Source organism: Brienomyrus brachyistius, chromosome 5 (genome assembly GCF_023856365.1).
Source record: "Brienomyrus brachyistius isolate T26 chromosome 5, BBRACH_0.4, whole genome shotgun sequence".
Lineage (NCBI taxonomy): Eukaryota > Metazoa > Chordata > Actinopteri > Osteoglossiformes > Mormyridae > Brienomyrus > Brienomyrus brachyistius.
Window position 1 is genome coordinate 33,213,598 of NC_064537.1, and position 14,303 is coordinate 33,227,900.

Consider the following 14,303-nt stretch of genomic DNA (forward strand, 5'->3'; position numbering starts at 1 on the left):
CGCCCATTCGCATGCAAACAAGTCAGAGGGGCGTGGGTAATTTGCATAACTTCTCAACATTTTCAGTCTACATTTAACATTTACATCTACATTTATTTTTACATGTAACATATTTAAAAAAACGTTTAATATTAATATTTTATTAATATTCATTATTTATATTTACTAATAGTAAGTGATGTTTTCAAATATTATACATAGGAAAAAGTTGTGATGATCTTTATCATTGTTTATTTCTAGCTAAATATAGTAAAAGTTCAGTAAATGTTGAAAAAGCAAATGAAATAGTGCTTAGTGACTTTACAAACGGCGCCCATACTACAGGATATTTACAAGGTAATAATAATAAAGTAGTTGCATACATGTAAATGTGTCTGTAGACTTGTCTCTATCTGAACATCTCACGCCAGTTAGCTGACCAAAGTTGGCAACCCTGGTACTGGTACTGGACCAGACATTGGTTTAAAGGGGCAGTATCGATTTTTTAGTAAACGACCAAACGATCAATACCAGTTGCAGTGGGAAAGCGACCTTCGATGTAGAGAGCGAGTCAGAACAGAACGATAGCCACATTTCAACAGCCAAAATCGAAAGTATTAGCTGTAAGAAAAAACTTTCTCTAGGATAGAGCTGGAGGCACTTCGAGGTTCAGAAGTAGGCGTGGTTTACTTATAAATAACAGCCTATATAATAACCTTTGTCCAAACAGGAATTTCGGGTAAAGGTTTCCTCAGACTGAGCTCTTTGCTAGGGGTTGAGGGCGATCGCCGATTCTCTCCATAGTCATTAGGATCAGATCTCTAAACAGTAGACATGACTGAAGCGGAGCTCTATTCGGAGTACAAAGGCGTCTACGTCCCAAAATACTTGCACCCACCAGAGTCCCTCCAGTATATGGAAGGATTCGCTTTCCGACCGGACGACATTATAATCGCAACTTATCCCAAGTCTGGTAAGTTATCTGAACTCCTCGTTCGTACAGACAGCGCTACCAACGACGTCCATTACAGAAAACACGCTCAGACATTCCGAGGTCAGCGCTCATGTTTTGGAGAGGATGAACTCCACACACAGCCTCGCATCCTCTTCCCTGGGGCGGTACGAATACTGTGCTAACCATTTGTGACACATTGCTTTGACACGTAAATATTAAATTAACATGGAAGCTGCCAATGGATATGCAAGTGTTTATCGCTCAGTTTAGCGTCTTCTAATTAGAAGTGTTAACAGAACCTTTTAGCTGGACCCTCTACTGGATACTTTAAGAATAATAGTGCAAGTCAGAAACTCCCTCGGTATAGTTGAATGAAATGCAGGCAGCACACACCACTTATTAAAACAGCTGCTGCTTTCACTAATCTGTCTACTGATTCAACCCCCGATGCCCACTGTGGTCAATGCGAAGGCACTACCTGGATGCAGGAGATAGTTCCCTTGATCGTAAGCGAGGGAGATATGCAGCCTGTACTCAGCATTCCCAACTGGGACCGAGTGCCCTGGCTGGAGGAGCTTCGTGCAATCCTGCTGAACCTGGAGCAGAGGCCCTCTCCTCGCTATTTTGCCACGCACCTTCATTACTCCATGATGCCGGAGTCTTTCTATAAAGTGAAGCCCAAGGTAGGACTGCTGCGGGAAGAAAGGTGTACGAGTCTTGCAGCGCTGATGGGTCAGACCGTAAAAGCTGCATGCAGCTCATTTCATAATGACACCCGCGAGGTGTGACATCTGAACTGCAGCTATTTCTGACAATACTCGTACGAATTGTCGTTATGCGTATAATTACTGGTGAAAACATTCTTTGCGTTATTCTTTGTTTTGTCAATAATAAAAGCAGCCATTGATATACACACCAATTGATATTCCCGCAATATTTCTGTGATTTTTAGGAAGACCTGTTGAGTATTTGAATAGTACCTGAATAATCTGAAATGACCCACAGGTGATTTATATTATGCGGAACCCAAAAGATGTTTTCACGTCGTCTTACCACTATTATGGGATGGCATCTTACCTGGTAAACCCAGGGACAACAGATGAGTTTTTGTCAAAGTTCTTGGATGGAAAAGGTACTGCATGAGCTATTTTTAAAACAAATTCATCACAAACGCGGATTGTAACCACACTTGGCTCTAATATTTAAACATGCCCACAATGATCATAAGCATTATTGGGGCGTTTATTAGTATAACTTACTTGTATTTCTCCATCTCTTACAGTAATGTTTGGCTCCTGGTTTGATCATGTGAAGGGATGGATTTCTGCACAGGACCAAGACCAGACCATGTACATCTCATATGAGGAAATGATACTGGTATGTCCATCCATTTTCTGAAACTGCTTGTCTTATTGAGGGTCATGGAGGGGAAGAGTCTGGAGTCTTTTCCAAAGGCTACAGGCCCAAGGCAGGGAACAACAACCCATCTCAGGGCACACTCACACACACACATACACTCACACACACACATACACACACACACATTCACAATTTGGTAACTCCAGTCAGCCTCGGCATGTCTTTGGACTGTGGAGGGAAACCCAGAGCACCCAGAGGAAACCCCACGAGAACACAAGGAGAACATTCAAACTCCACACACATCGAGCCATGGCAACGTCTTGAACCCTTGTTTCAGAGGTGTGAGGCAACAGTTCTAACCACTGCACCATTGTGCCGCCCCTACCAGTATGTTGTAATATGAAAACATTTATCCTATTCATATAATTTTTCACTTTTCTTAAAATGTAATCTGAAAATTAGGAAAAGATTTGGCAACATTGGTATACAGTAAGCTTGACATAGAAATGTGTGATTTTAGAACAAAGACATGCCAAAGTGATATGAAGTAACATTTAATCTTAAATACAGTTAAAAAGTAGGACTGTGCAGAGCATTAACATACAACATATACATACAGCATGTTATACATACATATAAATGTGTGTGTGTGTGTGTGTGTGTGTGTGTGTGTGTGTGTGTGTGTGTAGTTCATATTAAGATCCCATCCATTGATAGAATATGTGCATTTTCCTCCCCCTACATTTCTGATACAAACCTTCTCATAAATATGCATGAATGTAGTTGTACTCATTTAATGTATCACTTATGGCCTTTGCTTTTTGCTGTTCAATACAGGATCTGCAGAAATCTGTTTCCAAAATATCTAGTTTCTTAGGGAAGTCCCTGAACCAGGAAGTCATTGGGAAAATTGCAGATCACTGCAAGTTTCATAACATGAAGCAAAACAGCATGTCTAACTATTCTATGGTGCCAGAGGAGTTCATGGACCAGAAGAAATCCGAATTTTTGAGGAAAGGTAGGACCAACATTGCTAGATCTGTGTCAGTGTGGCAACATCTCAGTTTGTTGGTTACCAGCAGAGATGGCAATTTCAGGTCCAGAAAGTAAAAATCCAGACCATGATTTACTTTCAACCAACCAGATGAGTACTCTGCAACTGTGACTCTTTATGCTCAACTGGTTGGTTGAAAGTAAATCATGATCTGGATTTTTACTTTCTGGACCTGAAATTGCCACCTCTGGTTTCCAGTCCCAAACCGCAGCAAAATGGCATCTCTGTGGTGCCTGTACTGGGCACATGGCAGGTGTTTCCCCAGGAACCTGTACTGGACTAGCAGTGGGAAGATGGCTGGATGATTATGTTTTGTATGGTTACTGTTTAAATATATTAGATATTAATCTTTCAAAAGCACATATCTGGTCACAGTGAATCTAGAGTGTATCCCAGGAAAATTACTATGGGCAATTTAGAGACCCCCACGTTTTTGGATTATAGGGAAACTCAAGAATGACTAGAGGAAATCTGTAATCATGGGGATAAGATGCAAACTCCACACACAGAGTGGTTGTGGGATTCGATCCACCAACCCTGGAGGTGTGAGCCACCATGCCACTTCTGAATATATGAATTTCATCCTCAAATTATACAGAATTTTGAATGGATGAAATATGAGAAAGTGTGAAAGAAATTTCAAGGGTTTATACTCACATGCCTTCCAAGGAACACGGTTTAATTCTTTTGCTACAGTTGCTGCATGGAGCAGAGGTGCATGGAATGAAATTTCTGTCTTCTACCAGGAATTTCCGGAGACTGGAGGAATCTTCTCACCGACACTCAAGCTGCACATTTCGACGCAGTTTTCAAGGAGAAAATGGGGGACGTCGCATTCAAATTTGCATGGGATGATTAAGAACAGGAGTACTGGTCAACTACGCAACATAACACATTAACTCTGACCAGCTGCCATTCCTTTCTGGTATTCTGTTCACTGAACAGTCTGAGACTGTGATATTACAATAGCTAAATTGTTCTCACTATGTGATTTAGAAATTTACAGTTATCATTTCTATAAGATCATAAGAAATTTACAAACAAGAGGAGGCCATTCAGCCAAATCAATGGAATAGAATAGAATAGAATACATCTTTAATGTCCATCAAATTTACATCAAGTGAAATTCATCTTTGACAGTGACGAATTCAATACACAATACAAGCAATACTATACACAATAAACCAGGGACGGATTATGGGTTGTGTGGGCCCCTGGGCAAAACGTTCGCGAGGTCCCCCCCCCCCCCCCCCCCACCACCACCACAACCACCACAATTCAAGGGCCCTTGGCAGCCAAACACCCTCCCTATAGGGTCAGGGGCCCTTGTAGGCAGAGGATCAAAGAATGTAGGCCCTCTAAAATAGACAAACGAAAATACATTGTTGATAAGCGTTGCAAATTGTTTTGGGCTAGGGGCCCCACGGGCCCCCTGCACCCCAAGGGCCCCTGGGCAGCGACATGCTACTAAAAATAAGTAGAATTTTATAAAATCAGTCCAGTTTACTCCAAGCGAGAAATTTAACATAAATGAATGCATTTAAAAACAAAATACATAAGATACCAATAAAATAAAACTAGCTGCTAATTAATTTATCTAAGAAAAATAGTCTTTGTTCAGGATGGTTACAGCCGATGGAATAAATGACCGCTTGTAGTCTTTTTTCCTAGCTAATGGGACTACAAGTCTCCTGCCTGATCGCAACAATTGGCAGGCACAATGAAGTGGATGAGTAAAATCTTGATAGACCTGTTGTGCCTTTTTTGTCAAAATCTGTGAGTACAGGTGGGAGAGTTGATGTTGTTTATGTCCAATGATTTTCCCAGCCTGGTGTACAATTTGTGCCAATATGTTCTTCTGTTTAACTGAAAGTTGCCCATACCATGACACTATGTTGAATGTCAGCACACTCTCAGTCAATGATTTGTAAATCATGGACATTGTGTGCTGGCTGGTGTTAAAACTCCTGAGCTTCCTCAGAAGAGACAGACGCTGTCTTCCTTTCTTATACACATAATCCACATGGTTTTGGAAACTTAACTGTCTATTATTGTCCCAAGATATTTGAATTCGGTGACTTGCTCCACTTCCTGACCCTTCATACTAACTGGCTTGAAGGTGGCCACAGCATTCTTGTTGCCTCCCATCTTGCTGCTCACCAGCCACATCTCCTTGGTTTTGCTAACATTAAGATCCACAAAGCTGTTGTCAAACCACAAAGCCAGGGCGTCAATATACTGAAGGTAGGGAGAGCTGTTTCAGTCCCGAAGGCAGGCGACTAAAGCCATGTCATCTGCATACTTAATGAGGGAAAGGTGGCTGCTATTACACTGAATTTCATTTGTATATATGGAAAAAAGCAGGGGAGATTGTACACATCCTTGGGGGACACCTGTGTTCAGGACAAGAGCATCAGAGAGGCAGTTCTTAATACAGACTCGCTGGGGTCGGTCTCTCAAAAATTCCCTGATGAAAAGGATAAGACCACCGCTAACTTTCAGGTCAGAAAGACGCCCAAGGAGGAGGTGTGGTTGGACTGTATTAAAGCCTGAGGAAAAATCCATAAAAAGAATACGAGCATGAGTGTTGGGTTTGTCCAGATGACTGTAAATGCTATTTAGCAGGGTGTCGCGTCCTCCACCCCCCTGTTGTTTCGATAGGCAAATTGCATGGGGTCCAACGATCCTGCTACCTGGCGGGTCAGTTCATCCCGGAAAAAGCGCTCCATGCATTTGCTGAGGAGGGGTGTGAGAGCGATGGGTCTAAAGTCATCATTTGTTTTTGCGTACTGAGTTTTTGGTACAGATATAATGATCGCTGTCTTCCAGGCCCAAGGATAAAAGTTAGAGTCCAGAAACAGCTGGAACATTTCCGGGATAGCTGGTGCCAGCTGGACTGCACATTCCTTTAAGACCCTCCCTTTGAGCCCATCAGGACTCGGGGCTGTATGAGGATTAACCTTTTGCAGTATAGTGATCACTCTTTCCTTCTGAATAATCATTGGATCATAGGTCAGTTCGGAACAAACAACGTCACACTCATTTCTAAAATCATGCTTATCAAATCTGGAGTAGAAAATATTTAAATTATTTGAAAGGTGGGTGGGGTCGTCACACTGAACGGTCTGTGTCTGCTCCCTACCCATCATTTTGTTCAGCCCTGGCTCGTTTGGGGAGAACTTAACTAATAACTGAGTTGTTAAAATCTTATTTAGCTGTGATTTAAAGGAACCCAGGGTTTTAGCTTGCACTACACTAACAGGAAGACTGTTCCATACTCTAACTACACGCTGTGTAAAGAAGTACTTCCTCAAATTCCCCATACATTTGTAGAGGTTAGCATACGAGCGATATTTTGTTTGAGTCTTCTTTATTTGTTTGTTTGTTTACTTATTTTCTTATCTATTACACAGCATCTATCAATTTTTGAAACATAAGTAGATGCAAAATGTAAAACAATAACAATTTCCAGAGATATTAAAATAATAAAACTGCAAACTGTAACACAAATTCCATGGTAAGAAAATTATTACTTTTTTGAATTACAGACTTGATCGGTTTCTAAAATTTCTTAGCTTACACATTTTCACACTAAAATAATATATATGGCATGATTGTGTAGTCCCACATGAAGGTATGTCAAACTATCATCATACTCATTTTTAAAAATATTAGAAATATGTAAAAAAAATAAAAATGCACAGACCATGATTAGATATGGAGAGCGAGTAACACAAGTCAATCCGGCAGAGGCAGAGATTTTTTAACAGCGGATATCGGAAGTATTGACCATAAAAAGCTTCCCCTAAGACGCATCTGGAGTCACTTGGGGTTGGGAGGTACGCTGTACTGAAATTAAAGATAGCAGTCGAGATAATAACCTTTGTCAAGACAGGCAAATCGGGTAAAGGTTTCCTCAGACTGAGCTCTTTGCTAGGGGTTGAGGGCGATCGCCGATTCTCTCCATAGTCATTAGGATCAGATCTCTAAACAGTAGACATGACTGAAGCGGAGCTCTATTCGGAGTACAAAGGCGTCTACGTCCCCAAATACCACAGCCCACCAGAGTCCCTCCAGTATATGGAAGGATTTGCCTTTCGACCGGACGACATTTTAATCGCAACTTATCCCAGGTCTGGTAAGTTATCTGAACTCGTCGTTCGTACAGACAGCGCTACCAACGACGTGAGATCTTCTTCCATTACTGCCTATAGCCAGTACAGCATGGGGTCCGTGGCGGCTGTGGGGGGACCCTTGACGGGATACCAGCCCATTACAGGAAACGCACTCAGACACCCCGAGGTCAGCGCACAAGTTTTTTTGGAGGATGAACTTCACACAGCCTCGGATCCTCTTCCTTGGGGTGGTGCGAATACTGTGCTAACCATTTGCGACACTTTGCCTTCGAAGTGTTCAGCATGACGTTATGACTTTAAATTAATTAAAAGTGTTAACTAAACCTTTCAGTTGGACCCTCTGCCAGTGAATTTTACAAGCATCTGTGGTTTGGGTTCTTGGGTTGGTTGAGCATTCACTGGTTTTGCGCTAAGCATCTATTTGCAGTCCCAAGGTCCGTTAATATGGATTAATTCTAGGATTAGGGCTGGGAAATCTGAAAGTGGGTGCTGGTTTTAAAATGCTTACTTTTCCAACTCTACCTCGCGAGCCTTTCAGATCTTGCCGCGACCTAAGATTGGGTCACCACCCGTGGGTTGAGAATCGCTACTCTTTTGAATACCGATGGATACCCAAAAATGAACATATCCGTTGTCGTGGGTTTGAAAGTAGCTGGAATCAATGTATTAATTTCTGTAAATGTTTTCCTTCGTGTATTTTGTTGAAATAGTTTAAAGATTCGTCTGTCCGTATAACCAGCTGCGCAATCATTATACATGTGCAGTATGCACTGTAATGTTTGTCATGTCATGAATGTCACACCGTGGGTCCAGGAGTAATGTTACTTCGCGTGATGCATGTACTTGGCTGAAATGACAATAAAGGTTTATTTTACTTTACTTTATATACAGGCTATAGTTTAGAATCAGATTCAGTTTTTTTGGCCAAGTATGTTCATATATACTGGTTATTTGTAGTAGTTTTAAAATATTGTTCTTGCTATGTTTGTTGACTGAGAGTCTGGTGATCGTGACTTGGGATGCTCTGTGTGTGAGCTGAATTTTAATAGCGCAAGTCAGAAACTCTCGATTTAGTGGCAATGCAGTGAAACGAGGGCAGCACCCACCGCCTTCGAAAACAGCTGCAGCTTTCACTAATATATCTACTGCTTCAACCCCCATGCCCACCGTGGTCAATGCGAAGGCACTACCTGGATGCAGGAGATAGTTCCCTTGATCATAAGCGAGGGAGATATGCAGCCTGTACTCAGCATTCCCAGCTGGGACCGAGTGCCCTGGCTGGAGGGGCAGCGTGCAATCCTGCTGAACCTGGAGCAGAGGCCCTCTCCTCGCTATTTTGCCACGCACCTTCATTACTCCATGATGTCGGAGTCTTTCTTCAAAGTGAAGCCCAAGGTAGGACTGCTGCGGGAAGAATGGTTTACGAGTCTCGCAGCGCTGATGGGTCAGACCGTAAAAGCTGCATGCAGCTCATTTCATAATGACACCCGCGAGGTGTGACATCTGAACTGCAGCTATTTCTGACAATACTCGTACGAATTGTCGTTATGCGTATAATTACTGGTGAAAACATTCTTTGCGTTGTTCTTATTGGTTAATTCTTTGCCATCGAAATATATAGCAATTGACATTTCTGTTACTTGTGTATGACGTTTAGTAAATTATGATGTGTATAAGAATAGTACTCAAATAATCTGAAATGACCCACAGGTGATTTATGTTACGCGGAATCCAAAAGATGTTTTCACGTCATCTTACCACTACTATGGGATGGCATCTTACCTGGTAAACCCAGGGACAACAGATGAGTTTTTGTCAAAGTTCTTGGATGGAAAAGGTACTGCATGAGCTATTTTTAAAACAAATTCATCACAAACGCGGATTGCAACCCCATCGTGTTTTAATATTTCAATACGCCCACAATTTAACAATAATCATAAGAATTATTGTACTGTTTATGAATTTTAATTGCTTGAATTTTTCCTTTTTTTACAGTATTATTTGGCTCCTGGTTTGATCATGTGAAGGGATGGATTTCTGCACAGGACCAAGACCAGACCATGTACATCTCATATGAGGAAATGATACTGGTAAGTTGTAATAGACATTTTCCTATTTATATCATTTTTCATGTCACATGCTGAAATTTAGGGAAAGATTTGGCTACTTTCTCTCTGTGTCATTGTTGGGTTTCCTTCAGGTGCCCCGGTTTCCCCCACAGTCCAAAAACATGCGGAGGCTGACTGGAGTTACCAAATTGCCCATAGGTGTGCATGTGTGTGAGTGAATGACGTGTGTGTGAACGGTGTGTGAGTGAATGACGTGTGTGTGAACGGTGTGTGAGTGAATGGTGTGTGTTTACAACATTATAGGAATAGCATAAACCTGGATGAGTGACAATGATGGAGAAGAATATAATATGGATGGTTATACGTAGTTCCGTAGAGACCGGATGGGAAAGAAGGGAGGTGGTGTTGCAGTATACGGAAAAGAGAACTTGCAGGCAAGGGAGCTCACTGATAAAAATAAAAGTACAGAAGCTGTATGGATAAAACTAGATGCTAAAAACTCAAATGGCCTAATTCTCAGTGTTTGTTATAGACACCTAATGTAGCTGCAGAGGATATATGACGATATCAGGATTATGAGTCATAAAAATGATGTGGTGGTTATGGGTGATTTTAATTTACCTGGGATACAGTAGGACACAGTCTCTGGCTCTTCTGTAAATGAACTTGAGATGGTGGAATTATTACAGGATTGTTTTTCACTCAGTTTGTTAATACCCCTATCAGGGGAGAAGCCCTTCTTCATCTTTTCCTGGTCCAGAGCCAAACCTGGCAACTATTTGCACAAGCAGGGAACAACCCAGGATGGGGCACCAACCCATCACAGGGCAGACTCACACACCATTCACTCACACACCATTCACTCACACATGCATACCTATGGGCAATTTGGTAACTCAAACAGCTTCAGCACATTTTTGGACTGCAGGGGAAACTGGAGTATGGAGAGGAAACCCCACGACAACACAGGGAAAACATGTAAACTCCACACACATGGGACCTGGGCAGAGACTTGAATGCAGATCCCAGAGGTGGGAGGCAACAGTGCTAAACACTGCATAAAACCCCCATATTAAAAAAGATCATTATATTTATGACATTCTTAGTTTGTTCAGTTACCTTTAACTCCCTGAATAAGGGTGGGGGGTTGTATAATATGGCTGTAATTCCTAAATGGCTCATACAATATTCTTGTTGAACCTGAAAGTTATACTTCAAGTACGTGTTGATTGTGTAATTTCAAATCCATTGTGAAGGTTTACGAAACCAAATTTATGAAAACTGCCATTGTTCTAATATTGATGGAATTAGATGTATTTATTTATATAAATAGTTCATAATAAGATCCCACCCGTAGGTGGAATATGTCCATTAGATTAAATGCAGTTATTATGATTTAAAATATTTGTTATAGCCTTTGCTTTTTGCTGTTCAACACAGGACCTGCAGAAGTCCGTCTCTAAAATATCCAGTTTCTTAGGGAAATCCCTGAGCCAGGAAGTCACTGGGAAGATTGCGGATGACTGCAAGTTTCAGAACATGAAGCAAAACAGCATGTCGAACTATTCTATGGTGCCAGAGGAGTTCATGGACCAGAAGAAATCCGAATTTTTGAGGAAAGGTAGGACCAACATTGCTAGATCCGTGTCAGTGTGGCTGACGATCCACTGGTGGCTCTGAGAATAACGGGGGGGAGGTTATTACAGAAACTAAGACACTGGGTAAAACTACAAATTAAAGGACGACTAAGGGCCAAATGGGAAAAACAATGACTAACTACAAGGATTAACAATGAAACAACGAGCGTATTCCATGAAAGTAGCTAAAGAAAGGCAGACTTTCCAAAAAAAGTCTGACACAAACTAGCGCCATTTCTAAACTTAGCCCCATGTCGTTCCACTAACGCAATTAAGTTTTAACTAATCAACGTTCATACAAGACAGGCTTGCATAGTCTCACTTAGTGCGCACACCCGCGATATTTACGAAGCCCAAATGAATGGATGAACGATAGATAGATAGATAGATAGATAGATAGGAGTCGGAAAGCGTGTAAAACGAGAGCGCTGTTTTTTCCGCCACAGAACAAAAGCTGCTGATGGAGCTGTACGAAAAATACAAAGATATCATCAAAAATTGCAATACTGTGGCCATAAATAAAGGCAGGGACTTGGCTTGGCAAAGAATTGCAGACTGACTAAATGCGTAAGTTAATATGCATATGCGTAAATGTTACAAGTGCCTAGTACAGTGGCACGGTGGTGCAGTGGTTCATGTTGTTACCTTACGCCGTGAAAGTTTCTGGTTCGATCCCCATAGCCAACAGGGAACCTTCTGGGTTGAGTTCACATGTCGTTCTTAGTGCATAATGCTATTCTGTATTATTTGATCTCCGTAAAATACTTTAGATCGCGTGGTGTTAAATGTTTTATTTATGTCAATTTCAGTCATTGCATTTCATGTTTGACCTGTGTAATATGGGTACGCTTTTATTGTAATTATTTAGGAATTAATTGGAATGCAGACACTTCATTTTATAGGCTTTATTATATTTATTATATGACATGAATAATGAGAGCGTGGAATTTCGTTCAATGGAAAGGTATTTTGGGAATCCATTCCCACACGTTGGACGTTCTTTGAGACAACGCTTAACTAAGCGAGACAGGTAACCTGAGCTGGAGCAGACTTGTTCACTTGCCTAAGTTACCATGGTAACTCAGCAGGGATTCATTTAAGACACGTTGATGGAACGGAACTTCCACTTAAATAAGCCAGACTTGTCGAAATAAATCAGATTTTCCCCTAATCCTGGAATATCCCACCCTGGATTAGCAGTGGGAAGATGGCAGGATGATTTTATTTTGTGTGATTTCTATGGTTACTATTAAAATATATTAGATATTAATCTTTCAAAAGCACGTATCTGGTCACAGTGAATCTAAAGTGTATCCCAGGAAACATACTATGGGCAATTTAGAGACCCCCACGTTTTTGGATTATAGGGAAACTCAAGAATGACTAGAGGAAATCTGTGTAATCATGGGGATAAGATGCAAACTCCACACACAGAGTGGTTGTGGGATTCGATCCACCAACCCTGGAGGTGTGAGCCACCATGCCACTTCTGAATATATGAATTTCATCCTCAAATTATACAGAATTTTGAATGGATGAAATATGAGAAAGTGTGAAAGAAATTTCAAGGGTTTATACTCACATGCCTTCCAAGGAACACGGTTTAATTCTTCTGCTACAGTTGCTGCATGGAGCAGAGGTGCATGGAATGAAATTTCTGTCTTCTACCAGGAATTTCCGGAGACTGGAGGAATCTTCTCACCGACACTCAAGCTGCGCATTTCGACGCAGTTTTCAAGGAGAAAATGGGGGATGTCGCATTCAAATTTGCATGGGATGATTAAGAACAGGAGAACTGGTCAACTACGCAACATAGCACATTAACTCTGACCAGCTGCCATTCCTTTCTGGTATTCTGTCCGCTGAACAGTCTGAGACTGTAATATTACAATAGCTAAATTGTTCTATGTTATTTAGAAATGCACAGTAATCATTTCTAGTTGCAGGCAGGTAGTGCAGATCTGTGTTGTGCTGTTGTCATCTATTGAAACTAAGCCAGCGATTGATTCACTGCAGCCTCATACCTCCAGGACTGTGGGTTTGACTCTCAGTCCCAGATCTGGGTGTGGGGTTTGCATGTTCTCCACCCATCTGTCTGGAACCTCCTTCTGTAGTCCAAAGACACACAGTTAGGTCAACTGATGTCTCTAAATTTCTCATGCCATTTGTCTACTTTTCGGACTATATTCTTACAATTTTTTTGTTTCATATTTGATACCAAGAGCCTAAATCAAGCAACACAGGGCAAGAAGCAGGTGGGCACCATGGATGGGATGTTATTCTACTTACTTTTTACATAAATAAGCAACATTAAATGTTATGTACTCCACATTAATGAAATAACATTTTTTTAAACATGCCTTGATGTCTTAATTGACTTCCTCTAAAGGATCAATAAAGTATAAACAAGTACGGGTGTCCGAATACATCTTTTTGTGTATCTCTGTGTAGATACTGCCTGTTGAGAACTTCACTGCAAAAAGACCATTTAAATGCAAAAACATGTATTTGTTTTCTGCACACAGGGGGATACATAGTGCGTTTCGACAAAACAATCCAGATGGCCCAAGTATTAACGGAATTCAGCAAGATTATTTTAGCCAAACTCCAGATGCATGAAATATGACTCCGGTCTCATCAAATCTGGGGCTCAGCCCTGTGGAAATGTCTGATCTGAAGGAATTAACTCACATACAGGCGAAATATTTCTACAGTGTACATCACCCCTCCCTGTTAGGATGAGCTAGACACTACATATGTGAGAGCAAAGAAAATCAGCCACTACAGAATTTCAACTCAAAACTCAGGAATCCTCACGCATAAATCCCAGCACTCTTGCAGAACAACAGTTCCTTTGGCAGCACTTTACTCAAGGGCACAAACACTTAATAGTAAGCGAGTTACCATTGAAATAGTAATCATGATCAAAAATAGTACCTACCGGAGGACACACGATTCATTAATGAACATGAGCTCATTAATTTAGTCACTGGATCCTACAGTAGCCCACAAAAATTGACAGAATTAACATAGTAATACAGTGACTGAGATAAAAGATGCATCATGATTCATGAACACTCACGTAACCAAGACCGTTTGTAGTTCGTTAATATA

General features: G+C 41.2%; 2 protein-coding genes across 2 annotated transcripts; both read left to right on the forward strand.

Moving 5' to 3' along the window:
• Window positions 1-523: 523 nt before the first annotated feature.
• LOC125742153 (sulfotransferase 2B1-like) lies at window positions 524-6,857 on the forward strand. The gene is made up of 6 exons (XM_049013864.1): window positions 524-952; window positions 1,406-1,617; window positions 1,940-2,066; window positions 2,217-2,311; window positions 3,131-3,311; window positions 4,094-6,857. The coding sequence occupies exons 1-6, from the start codon at window positions 814-816 to the stop codon at window positions 4,204-4,206; spliced, it is 867 nt and encodes a 288-aa protein (XP_048869821.1). The 5' UTR covers window positions 524-813; the 3' UTR covers window positions 4,207-6,857.
• Window positions 6,858-7,138: 281 nt separating this feature from the next.
• Window positions 7,139-13,601, forward strand: LOC125742152 (sulfotransferase 2B1-like). The gene is made up of 6 exons (XM_049013863.1): window positions 7,139-7,485; window positions 8,667-8,878; window positions 9,194-9,320; window positions 9,479-9,573; window positions 10,993-11,173; window positions 12,861-13,601. Exons 1-6 carry the CDS (start codon window positions 7,347-7,349, stop codon window positions 12,971-12,973), a joined length of 867 nt encoding a protein of 288 aa, XP_048869820.1. The 5' UTR covers window positions 7,139-7,346; the 3' UTR covers window positions 12,974-13,601.
• The last annotated feature ends 702 nt before the right edge of the window (window positions 13,602-14,303 follow it).